This window comes from Acyrthosiphon pisum, chromosome A2 (genome assembly GCF_005508785.2).
Source record: "Acyrthosiphon pisum isolate AL4f chromosome A2, pea_aphid_22Mar2018_4r6ur, whole genome shotgun sequence".
NCBI lineage: Eukaryota > Metazoa > Arthropoda > Insecta > Hemiptera > Aphididae > Acyrthosiphon > Acyrthosiphon pisum.
The window spans coordinates 96583618-96597186 of NC_042495.1; the positions used below are offsets into that span (position 1 = coordinate 96583618).

Consider the following 13569-nt stretch of genomic DNA (forward strand, 5'->3'; position numbering starts at 1 on the left):
AATCAAGGTATCGAATCCCTTTAGGTAAGTATAAATATCGATTTATGACTGATAAACAGCCAATGTACCTATTTAAATTAAAAATCGTTTATAACTAAATGAAATAATGAAAATTTATCCGAAAAAAATGCAGTAAATTGTATTTACAGTGCAATAATAAAAAATCCAACGACCGAAATTTATTTTGAATCTCGTGTTCATAATATTATTGGAAACCATGCAACAGGCACGGATCCAGAACATAGATCTGAGGGGAGGCAACAATTTTTTTACAATACAAATACAATCACAATATACACTTTATTCTTAATTTTAAATTTTTTCCCATATAAATATTTATACTAATAAGGTTTAAACTAATAAACTTAATATATAACTAATAAAGTAATAAAGTTTAGATCAATGTTTGTGTAAATTTCCCTATGAAAATCCATGCCTCCATGCAGTCAGGAAAAAACCGTTTTTAAGATGGTGAAAGAAATATGCATAATTTATTATAAAAAAAAAAATTAAAAACAATACCTATATACTCTATGTCAAAATACGGATAGAACATAGAAAGAAAGCCACCAAATTTGGTTTGACAGTTTCAAAATGTTTGACAATGTCAAGAGAGTGGTTAAAGAAACTTTAAGGTTAAAAATGTTTCAGCTGAAAAATTCTTGAAGATTAAATAAAATACATAATGTAGACGCATGAAATTTATCGTATTTTTTTATTCAACTACACTTTAAATCATTTATAATGATAATATTATGTACCTGATAATAAATAATTAAGACTTATGTATTAATAAAATACTTACAATACAAGTATGCGAGATTTTTAATACTCAGAACAGTGGCCTCTGTGTTTTTTAATTTTGATTTTCTGCGTATGAGAAATTTTTAATTATAATAATAATTGTGACAATTATAATATCCTATATATTATTATCTAATAAATATTTCTATAAAAATTATGAATAATAATATTTATTATTGGATAATATTATATTCAAACGTACTAATTTAAATAAACAATTAAAACTATATAGTAAGTATAGCAAACTAGCTGACTCAGTGAACTTCGTTGCCCGTTAAAAATGCCAACTATTTAAACCTTTCGAATTAATTTTAAAATCTTTCATGTCAATAATATTATTGCATTAACTATTTTAAAACAATTCATTTTAATAATATTATAAACTGTAATCAATAGCAATTAATTATAATAATGCTGTAAGCTGTAACCAATAGCAACCATTCGAACAATGTCAATCGTTAATATAAAAAATTTCTTTGAATGTAAAAAAAATTAACGGCTAGGTACTTATGTAGATAAAAACTAACCTATATTTTAAGTTGGACCAAATCACAAAATCATTGATCGTAATATTTTTCTCTAAATCGGTTAAGTTGTTTTGGAATGCATTGCACGTTAACTCGTTGTATGCATGACTTTTATATAGGTATAATTATTGTTACCATTCAATTAAATGTATAATTACAACAAATTAATAGTAATTTTAGATTGTTCTTTAAATGTATAAGATATTATATACACATAATATATGTATATAAATATATATTAATTATGATGATACGCAATTATTACTTAAATAACCGTTATTATTTTATAATTTTATTTGAGATACATAAAATTAGTTTAAAACTATTTTTCTAGGTTATTAAATTTTATAATTTTCTGATATAAAAACATATTTTAATTTATTAGTTGGACAAAAATATATGTACTGGCTTATCAATAATAACTATTTCTTTTATGTTTCCATCCTATTTAATATACTGTTATCACATTACATTGTAAGGTATAGCCATGTAGGTATATTATTGAATTAAAGGACTTAAATAATTTAAAAATTCTCTTATAAAATTAAAAGTGTTGAAATCCAAATACTGTTTGTTAAACAATTATAAATATTTCGTGAAAAATTTATTTTTCCTATTTTTAAGGTTAGGATATGTGTGTTAGAATTTCAGGATATTGTAATAATTGAAAATCCGTTTAATACATGTAAATTGGACTTTAATACTACAATTATTTGAAAATTGACTCACACATTTAATAAAAAAAAAAAGTGTATAAATAATCTCTTACTCTCTTCAACTGAGGTCTGAGATCCATAACTGTCATACATAATTTATAACGTAGGTATCTACAACTGGTGATAGCGACCAGCACCGGAGGGCGTTTGTACCTACCCTAGTGTCGGGTCTAAATCCTTATTGCGACGCCCCTGGGCTCGCTAATAGTATGATGTGGTGAATGTGGTTAAAAATATTTCGAAAAATAATTTGTCGGTCGCTTCGAGGTGAATTCCAAGACCTCGAGCGGCAGGATTGTAGGATTATCTGTTGTTGTGGTTTCATAGTCTTACGTTGCCACCAAAATCCGTTGTCGAGCTCTACGGGCTATGAGTCGTGAAGTTTTCTTTCTGCTCTCAACCCTGTTGGAAATCCTGTTTCCTCGGCCATTCCAGGAGATATCAGGGGTTAAATCAGTCGAGACATCAATAACACATCATAATATCAAAAACACCCCGTCCCGTATTGACAGTTCCAGATGACGTATAATAAAACTGCAGCGTTCGATGCGCCAATACGAGTCGATGAATAAACTTCCAATTGTACAAAAACACTGGAATGGACATTATATTGTAATGTACCCCAAAGTAGATATAGACGAAAGTATCTACTCGACAAATCCCACGATAAGCCGACTATAAGGAGCCGAAAGACTGACGACCTTCGCATCTCTTACTGCAGTGTCTTATTTAAACACAATATGTTTTTTCTGTTCCTAGTTATTCTCCTGGCACGACATGTAGCTGCACATAAACTAATTCGTACGTATCGTGGTGGGGGTGAGAGTGGGGATGCCATAACCTAACCTTTTACGAACGATAGGAATTTATTCGTAGGTAAAAAAAAAATTATATATATATACCTAGGTATATGGTAAATAAATAAAACGGGATACGCCGACGACGGTGCAGGGCGAGAACGTGGGATCATCGGTCGCGTAAAACCTAAGCGTTAGCCTGTGAGCCGTGAAATAATTTAACCGGCGATGGGGTGGCGGGGATAGGACCCCCAAAGACACGTAACTTCGGTATAGTACCGTTTTATACCAGCTGGTATCGCGCGCGGTCTCTTTCGCCGACGAACCGAAAACACCTGATGGCACTCACGTCTATATACCTACTTCGTATGATGACGTCGGAAAACGGTCGTTTTTCTCTCCGATATTAGCTATATAATATGTATATATATTATAGGGTATGCACGCGTCGCCGAACTGAATCGCTATAATAATATATTGTATATATATATATATTATGTATTATACAGAAACCCTGTCAAAAACCGTCGTTTTTCCGAAAGCGGCGAGACGTATATAAAAGTTGCGTGTGTGGGGTAGCGTATTGCTTCGACAAAGTGCGGACGACGACCCTTCGAAAACAGACACGCGCGCATTCCTCGGGCGGTCTTTATCGGATTTATTCGTCGAGTACAACTGTACCGCACGAATACGCGTGCCGACAGAAATACGCGAAAAGGATTGTTCAAACGGCGTGACTGTCTTCCGATACGACTCGATACGAGCGGGTGTGTAATATACGCATTCCTTACAACTGTTTCCGCGGAATTCCGGGTGAAAAGGCGTCTACGTGAGATGTACAAGTCTCGGTCCCGTGTCGTATCGGGACGTCGAATACTATACATAGATAATATAATAATATGTTCTAAAATATAATAATATGCTATAAAACCGCGTTAAGAGGATGTCAGCGCACTATATTATGTTTTCTCTCTCTGGCCCACGCGCGACATAGACAAAACGCATTTCCACAAAATCGTTTTTTCTACGTTTTTAAGTGATCTTAGAGTAAAATCACCTAAAAGATAGAAAATAATATTTTTGAGGGAATGACATATCGATTTGTCTAAATATTGTCTCAAAACAATTTAGACATAATTTAAATATATAACATTTTTTTGTTTATTTTAAAAGTCGAATACAGAGTCAATTAACAATAAAATATAAAATCGATACGTCATTCCCTCAAAAATATTATTCTCTTTCTTTTTTGTAAATTGGCTATTTTACTCTAAGATTACTTGAAAACATAGAAAAATCGATTCTGCGTTAATGCGTTTTGTCTATGTAGCGCGCGGGCCAGAGAGAGAAAACAAATAGTGCGCTGACATCCTCTTAGTATATACGATTAATATACCTACCGATATTGTATACGAACGATCAGAGGTATACATAATATAATATAATAATATCTATATGCACCTTTGTTTCGGGAAATGTAATTTTTATTTAAAAAGACGTGCGTGATGTCACAATTTGTCTTCTTCCTCTCGCCGGCAACGCGTGACATGGAAAATTTGTGTTCTTAGCTTTAGTGCCATAGCAAATTAACCTTTCATCGAATGTAAAGTTAATGACATTATTATCTGCGTTCTGAATTTTTGGATGTAGTACTTTTTACGATATTTAAATTTTAAACGGAGGCTATGAATATATAAGAATATTATGTTACGGTTTAAAAAAAAAATGCTCATATTATCATGTTTTAAAATTTAAATAATGTAAAAAAGCCAACGTAAGAACATGTAGTATTAATGTTTAAAAATTGAAGTTAGGTCACAAGATTGCGGAAAACAAATTTTCCATGTTGCGCGTGGATCAGAGAGAAAACAAACAGTGAGCTGACATCTACTTAATAAAACACGTATGACGTAATACTATTAATAGTGCCGACATCTTCTTAATAAAACACGTACTTAATGCTATTAATAGTTCACTTAGTATAGAAGCGATTATGTGTGATTACATATACTTTGTTTCGACTTACTACATAATGTTTACCTGTGAATGAAAGACGGCATTCGTTATATTTAATTTTGATTGTCGCGGTAAGTTCTAAATAGATAACGTTCTGAAATCAAAAAAACGAATATCTCTCCGACGAACCTAAAAAATAACCGTCATACGAAATGTACAGATAATACACCTTATTTATTAAAAAATTGTAAGAAGTCGAATGAATGCCCGTATATATTTGATAAAACTTTGAGAGTACATCGGCGTTCGTATCGATAATAGAAATCCCGTGTGTCTAGACAAAATTTAAAATACATTTTATACAACAGCACGCGCACACGTAGGACGATGTTTTAAAACTTTCTATAAGTTTCTACTGTCTTATACTTAGTATGCAATACTATGCATATACAGGTACTGCCAAGTTAACTGTTTACTGCACTATTTGTATTAGCTATAGTATAATATATTGATGTAGCGCATAATTTAATCAAATTGATTCTAAGAACATATTTTTATGCAAAGTAGGAAACAAGTTTAATTTTCTTTTTCTTTCCTTAAACTAAAAAAAACAGTTCCGAGTACAAACACGCGGTGTTAGGGTTTGTATATTTTATTGTACGCGAACGGTGCCGCCGGCTTGGTAGCCAAGTAGAATTGACCTTTGATCCTGGAAATGAAAAACAAAATATTATTATGATTTTTTAATTTTTAATTTATCTTTTATACAGTGATAACATACTGTTTGTTGACTGCTAATCCCATGTACTGGACTTTTTGTTCCTTGGAGTACGCGAAGTCTCTGAAGCACGTGCCGTTGGTAAACGATTCGTAGTTTAGGCATCGCAACGAAGGGAATCCAATTGGGTTGATGACGGATTCGGCAAAATACTCCCACGCCCTGTCGTGACTGCAAGCCACTAAAAAATTGCATTCCACATTTTAAGTAGTTATCCGGTGATAATTATAATATACATCATGGTCCTCCGGTAAATTTTTCAGTGATCACAATATTATATTATTTCGTTTTACTGACTTTCAAAGAAAACAATATTGTTCACAAAAAAATCCAATGAAATTTTTACTTAATATGCTTTCAAACAATTAATAATGAAATTAATCTCACTGTTGACATTAATTGATAAAATTGAATGTATATTAATATTTTAATATTTTTTTTTATTAAGACAATAAGTCTTTAACGACAATGCGGTTTTCGACCTTTATTAATTTTTTTAAATACAAATAGCGATTCAATTACATTTATTTTCATTGATTTGGGTCGTTTATTAATACGAATGTTTAAAGTCTCAAATTTTTCTCTAAATAATAAACTTATTTGTTTTCAGTTCGCTGATATGTGTAATCAACCGTTAAATGTTCACGATCTGCGTTAATCTCGTTTACGATAAGTCTTATTGGTTTTCTACTGTAGGATGTGTTTGACCAACTAGATTTGAAAACTTATTATTCCACCCTCAACTAACAATATTATTAATTTGGTAGCAGCCATTGAGGGTAGTTTTACTTATGCATTCAATGTTGCTGGCAAGCAACGAGTAAAACCGTTTTGACCATCATCACAAACTCCTAAGTTTTAATTATTACGTTTAAATTAACGAAAATCCTATAATAAGATTATTATTAAATTGTCACTTAACAACGTCGTTTATCTAGAATTTATATTTTATGTGCTCTTACAACATTTAGTTCTCTTGAGTAACAAAAATAATATAATGCTGGAAGACATTATAATATTTCACTTCAATTATGACAGTTCAAAATATTTAAATAAAATCTATAACATGTAATATTATATATGTAATGAATTAACGAGCACGTCGTACTGAGAAGGTTCTCATTTCCCAACGAGTAAAAAGGTTTTTTTTATTGTTATGAAATAATGATTCCTGTGTTGTACTTCAATGGGTAATAATATTATAATGTAGACGGAAAATAATTATTTCCTATGTTCATTGCTCGGTTGACAAAAACATTTACAGTCGAAATTGATTTTATCGAGGTGTCGATGTTTCAATAAACGCACTAAATAACAATGAGTTATGTTCTTTGAATATTTATAACTCACTGAAGTTTCTTTAGTAATACATTTTAATGTTCTCACACTCTATACAATATAATGGAGTCGAGATAAGTAATGCCTACGCGGTTTCTATTGTCAAATTCAACAACTACAGGTGCCCATAGCAACAAAACCCTATTATTTCTTCTGACGTTCGCTTATAAAACCTTATGTTCGAAAACTTTTTGCAATTTTTCTTAAGTTTCCAATAACAAACATAATATACTTGCAATTTTACTTTAGTCCTAACTCCATATAACCTACTTAAGCGGTATACGTTTTGGCCACGAAAAAAGAAAAAAGTTTTATATTATGGTGTTACACTGTTTAACTTATAATAATATTTGGCAAATTAAGGTATACATTTTTCATAAAATTAAATAATAAAAACGAGCACGCAGGTCGTAACTGATTATGTATGACGATATTGTTATCCAACTCCATTTATAGATGAATCTATATACACATTTTTTTTTTGTATTATTTATATAATATTTTTTATCTGTCTCATCGTAAATAAAAATATTAAATAATGTTCGATAAATTTGTAATTTATATAAAATAATAGTCATTGCAGCTATAGTTGATAAGTTATGCAAGAATATTTTATGCTCATTAAAATGCTTAAATGAAAATTATATCAACAAGGAAACATATTATTTTACAATTTACCTAATATATTTAATAATATTATATTATTCAATCTGGCAACTAGAACAATTTCTTTTCGTCGAATTTTTTTAAAATTTTTAATGATGAACTGTAAGTATACTGTTAGGTGGAATGCCTTTCTTTTTTTTAATTTCTCAAGTATGTGATCCTTGTATTCTTGTGGAGCCCTTACATAATATACTTTACAGTTTACATAGTTCAAAATATTGAAACATTAAAGAACTCGTGCGTGAAATGGGTGGAATATATTATTGACATTTCGAAACTAGTTTGTTTTTTTATTTCTAAACCAAATATTAAATTATAAAAATCGAACATATATTTATTGCTTTGGAATAATCAGACATTAAAAATAATTAATACTTATCGACTTTTGTGATTGTTTTATTTTTATAATATTAACATATCGGATAGTTTTAAATTATAATTGTATAATATATTTTTTATAATTATAATTGATGATAATCATTAATTGATAAGTTATAACTTAAAACGTCTCTCGAATGTTTTCTTTTTTAGATGAGGGAAGTTAATTATTAGACCAAGAGAGGATAGATTAGAAATCAGATGATTTTGTAGTTTTTATGGAATAGTTTGTATAGTTTAGATACTAAATATTTAGCCCATTATAATTGAGTAAAAATATAGTTATAGATACACTTAAATAGTTTAATCATAAAACAACAAAATAAAACTTTATTCCAAATAAATTTAGTTTTTTTTTTTAATAGTTGTCTTGAAGAATGTTATACTCCAGTTTTCAATCGATTAATTCCCCATGTTGCCTCGACTGCTTCGGAGTTTTTTCGTTAATTTATTTTATGTCAGACTTCTAATTTATTAAATTCATCTGCTGACTAAAGTTTGCTTTTATTTCGTTCTTTAAAAAAAAAAAAAAAATGTTGACTTGATAAAAAAAACCTAACAAATAATGTGGCAATATAAATATTTAAAGACAAAATACCACGAATAAATGAATACATTACTGTTGTGATTTATACGAAATCTTAAACAAATGGAAAACCGTTTCAAAATTAATTGAGCTCTGTGAGAATAAATTCGCATTCAAATAATTTTAATACGAACGCGTGTTACATTAAGGTGCGTTTTAAAAATTAAAATGGTGCAGGAAACGTTTTTAATAAATTACGAGAAAACTCAAAAGTTTTGATAATATTATTATTACTATGTCGTCGGTGGCGTACGCTAGAACGTACAATTAATAATAATAATAATAGGAATAACATAGTCCCGCTGTTTAAGAATCGGACCCAATCGTATTCGTTGGATACTTTAACGTCATTGTAATCTAACAGCGAGCACAGTATGCCGTATGTGTGGTTTTTTGGGGGATCTTATACAGAGTGATTCACCAAGCACGCTCACACCCTTTTTTTACTTAAATAATACATTTTTCAAAATTCTGATTATTGGAATTTTTAAATGCACTCATAGACCATATTTTCGAATTCTTGAGATTTGTTGTGTTACTAAGGAGTATCCTCCGTGTATCCTGTGACGATACAAACGTTGGATTTTTCTTTTTAATGAGAACCCTATTTTTTTATCGTGAATTATAAAGAGAATGATTTTTTTTTTAATGTTATGGTGTACCTTATCCGTAATTTGAACCAGTAGCTTTTTAGTTGTTAAATGTTTATTTCTTACTTTATAATAGTAGTTTTCCTAAAAAATGGTTTAACAAAAATATAAAATAGATGCATATGGGATGTGGTATTTATTGTACTTAGACCATTTTTACAAATTATATAACTGTCGATAGATCCATATTGACTACTACGATTTTTTTAATCGCCATAGCTCCCATATCCTCCAAACTCTGCATTACCGTGGATCCTTAGTAGGTAGACAAAGTTAAATAAATCAAAAACTGCTCGTTCAAATTTTGAATTTGTTACGTCAACATTTTCAGAAAAAATATCTGATAAATAATTTCTAGTTTGATTATTTGAAAAAGAAAAAAATTTGCTCTCCTCCGGACGATCCATCAAGTGGTAAATAAATCTCAAGAATTTGAAAATACGATGGTCTTGATGTTTTAAAAAAATTTCAAAAAACCGATTTTAAATAACTGGCCGTAAAGGGAAAACGGGGTGAGCACGCTTGTTGGATCGCCCTGTATATTTTTATTTTATTGTATTGTATTTTTCTCGAGTTTGTGTGACCACGCGACTATCAGACGCGTCATAGTCATATGATATTTAATGATATTGACACGGCGCTGCGTGGCAATGGAACCGGCATTACATTATATTATAGTGATATAAAATTGTATTTTTAACAAGCCACGATCGCATTTCGACGGAATAATACAACATCGCCGTGTACAAGACGTACAATTATTATTGTAATAATGATAAAATAGTAACAATACCGCGTTGGCGTATACTGTCTGTGTCGGTTATAAGTCATACCGCGGACAATCTCCCACGCGTAGGTATTATTTTTATTATTATTATTATTAGGGACGTATTGCTATGAGTATATTATTATATATTCCACAGTATAATATGATATTGTTGCAGAAATAACGCGAACAATTTCGAGACTTGTGCAAAGTCATGTGCTCACGTGCTGTTTGCAATACCTATCTCATAATATGTTATACGAGCAGATGTGCGATAGCCTAATAGTATATTATACAGCGTACCTATATATACTGTAGGCTACAACAGTTGAACCATATTATATTGTTAATTAGGAAGGTCCTCGGATTCTGTAAGGACAATTATTCAAAACTATGTCGAAATTCTTGGGATTTGTTTAGATTTGTTTAAAATGTTGGCCCGAATTTGAACGGATTTTCGCCTTTGAGTATACAACATATCTTTTATACAGATATTAATATGGTCTCTGATACAGACAAGTATTATTATTATTATTATTTATTACTATGATATTAGTATTCAGTATACATTTTATGATAATATTGTTACAGAAATAGCGCGAACAATTTCGAGACTTGTGCAAAGTCATGTTCGCGTGATGTTCACAATCTCACATGTTATAACCATTGGCGAAACTAGGGGGGTGAAAAAGGGTCTTTAGCACACCCAAGTTCCAATTTAGAAGTCCTTGGTTTTTTAGGTCTAACTATCACTATTATAGTGAAATACCATACATTTTATGTTTTTAAACATGAAATATTATAGCTAGAGGTCAGCTAGCTTATGGTTATAACCAATCATGTGGGCATGTGGACGCGTCCAGTTTAACCATATATTATTAATTAGGAAGGTCCTTAAATATTATAAAGATAATCCAAAACATTGTTGATGTTCTCGGAATCTTTTTAGATTTGTTTAAAATATTGGACATAACCTCGAATGGATTTCCACCTTTGAGCATTTACAACATATTTTATATATTATTGATATTATGATGTCTGATATGCATAAATCAATTACGCAGGTAATATTTTTTTTACAGTGAACGATCGAACTCTTTTTTTTATAGTTTAAAAGTTTTAATTTTTTTATCAGAAAAAACGTTTTAACTTTTTTCTCGTGTTTTCGGAAATTACTCAACAATATTTTAATACTATCGTCCTAATGAAAGCATTAAACATACATTTCACGTCGATTGAAGTAGGTCAATTACGGAAATTGAATTTTTATATAAATTATTATTATCTTTACGTCATGTGCTGTCTTTTTTTTCAATCATCCCCACCCGTCCGCTCAACCACCCCCTCGGTGTACATATATATATATATATATATTATAATAGCAAAAAGCTATATAGCTTATGCCGGTCATCGTTTAATTAAATATGTAGACTATTTTACGCAGGCATCCAAATATTTTTAGCATAATATTATTTTATCATATTTCAGCGTATACTGCAAATGTGTATACACCATACGCACTATACATATTTTAGCATTTTTTAGTGCATCGACTGCGTATGCTTATTACATTGCAAGCTTTTAGGGCGTCAACATATAATATATTAATATACGCAAGCTCGAAATTTATTACATTATTACTGTGGTTTCGACCGCGCAACATCAGAGTTGCTATACATATTATTATACATTATATATTTCGCGGTATATTCCCCAGAGGTTTCTACGATATGTACCTAATTCATTATACACTACAGTGCCAGGAATCAGGATTTGGATATCCAGATTTCAGGTGGTGGGATATATTTCATACCTTGATATGTGTGAAATTAATTTATAAAACTGTTTTTCTTTTTACGTAATGTCCTTATTTTAACCGAGGCGTTAGAAATATATTTGCGAATGGTATAGAGTAAACCAGTGAGATTAGTTTTTTGATCCAATCTCATGTATCATATAATCCGAATCGGTAAAAAAAATATAAGTTTGTAAACGAAAATAATATAATATGGATATGGTTACGTCCTGGTACTTATATACTCACTGATTCTGGTGATGAGGTTGGTCTTCGACAGCTCCCGGAGGGTGCACCCGGGCTGCAGTGGAAAACCTCCGTTCGGGAAAAAGTCAGCGTGACCTAGGGCCACCGGAAATCCGAATACACCTCCGTCGGTGTGTATCACATCCACGAACTCTGCGTCAGAAGGAGTCAGGTGTCCCATCTTGCCCGTCCACATGTACAGCGGAAAAGCGGGGTCGAGTCCTGCAAAGAATGGATGAAAACCCCACGCGGGGTGTTATAAAATGCGTTGCCTTTGACTCTGAATGGTATGGTATATAAAATACAAAGGTGGGCATTAACTTAACTAGTTAGTTTTTAGATTCTGAGTGGAACGATGAATGTATTGATTTTACAATGATGTGTGTTTTTTAATTTTTTTTTTTTAAATATTTTTAAATATGCACAACTCATAGCAACATATGCTGCAGAAACTATAACCTTTTTCATCGGCACTGTCCATTTTGAACTGATTTAAAATGAATGGAAAAAATTATTCGGTATATACAATACAAGCTTTGTGGGATATATGACCAACGACCAGCCCAATATTTGGCAAGTACTACTAGTATTGAACATTGGTTAAGATCACCAGTTGTGTGGGAGATATAACCTACGACCAGCCCAATATTTGCCAAGTGCCACATTGACCAAGTACACCAGTCGTGTGGGACCCCTTAATACCTAGACCGATATACCGTCTCCGCTCAAAATCGTTTTTCTTATACAATTATGATATTATATCATTGAATTCAAATTTAATACTATCCATTATACAGTGACCCACTTGTAACCTACCGTATATCAGAGCGACATCCACTTACCCACCTTTTTTATTTTTATATTAATATGTTCTTTTGAGCGATGACTAACTGTTACAAGTAAAGTATTTTTATACAAACACCCAAAGCAATATACCAATAATATCATAATAAATTACGTATATTAAAAGAACTTTATACAGACAATGGTAAAATGTATAATATATTATGTAAATTGCAAAAGTATCAACAAAAGTAGTATGTATACTAGACAGTTAACTTTTTAATAAAATCTTTGTATACCTATTTATTTTTATGTTGTTAATATTATTTTAAGAATGAATGTGTCATTTACATGACACAAGTCAGGTTTTTTTTTTATAAAGACCCTTGGAAACATGGCCAATGCCCATTGGATTTATAGATCTGAATGATTTAATTACATGTTTTGTCTCTTATTCTAATTATTTTAAGTGGTTTTTTAATCTTGGTTTGAAGTTTGGTGGCTGTGATGATTTTGATGATGTTGGATATTAACTGAAGAAGATTGTGAAGTATTTCAGCTAATGATTCAGGCAGATTTGAACTTGTTCTGATGTTGTGGTATATTCCGCATTCAGTGAGAATATGACCAATGACTTGAAAACCACAGTAAGTATATATTGGGGGTTTTTTCTTATGATTTAACAATCATTAATTAATGTTAATTTAATTAACAAATGGTTCAATCCAAAACATAATATTAAAAAAGAAAATACACTTTAGACATCCACATATTTATCTGTTT

At 30.8% G+C, this 13569-nt stretch overlaps 2 protein-coding genes across 3 annotated transcripts in view; one reads left to right on the top strand and one right to left on the bottom strand.

Annotated features, from left to right (window-relative positions):
- Positions 1–13569, top strand: part of LOC100571134 — a 60769-nt gene that overhangs the window by 6274 nt on the left and 40926 nt on the right. The window lies entirely within an intron of this gene.
- The window catches only part of LOC100163582 (pancreatic triacylglycerol lipase), a 17043-nt gene continuing 8529 nt past the window's right edge, over positions 5056–13569 (bottom strand). For both annotated transcript variants that reach the window (XM_003243850.3, XM_001950532.5), the window contains 3 exons: positions 12007–12225; positions 5582–5759; positions 5056–5509 (listed from right to left, as the gene is read on the bottom strand). In XM_003243850.3, the coding sequence (XP_003243898.1) occupies positions 5437–5509; positions 5582–5759; positions 12007–12225 (470 nt within the window). In that variant the 3' untranslated portion in view covers positions 5056–5436. The remainder of the gene's footprint in view (positions 5510–5581; positions 5760–12006; positions 12226–13569) is intronic.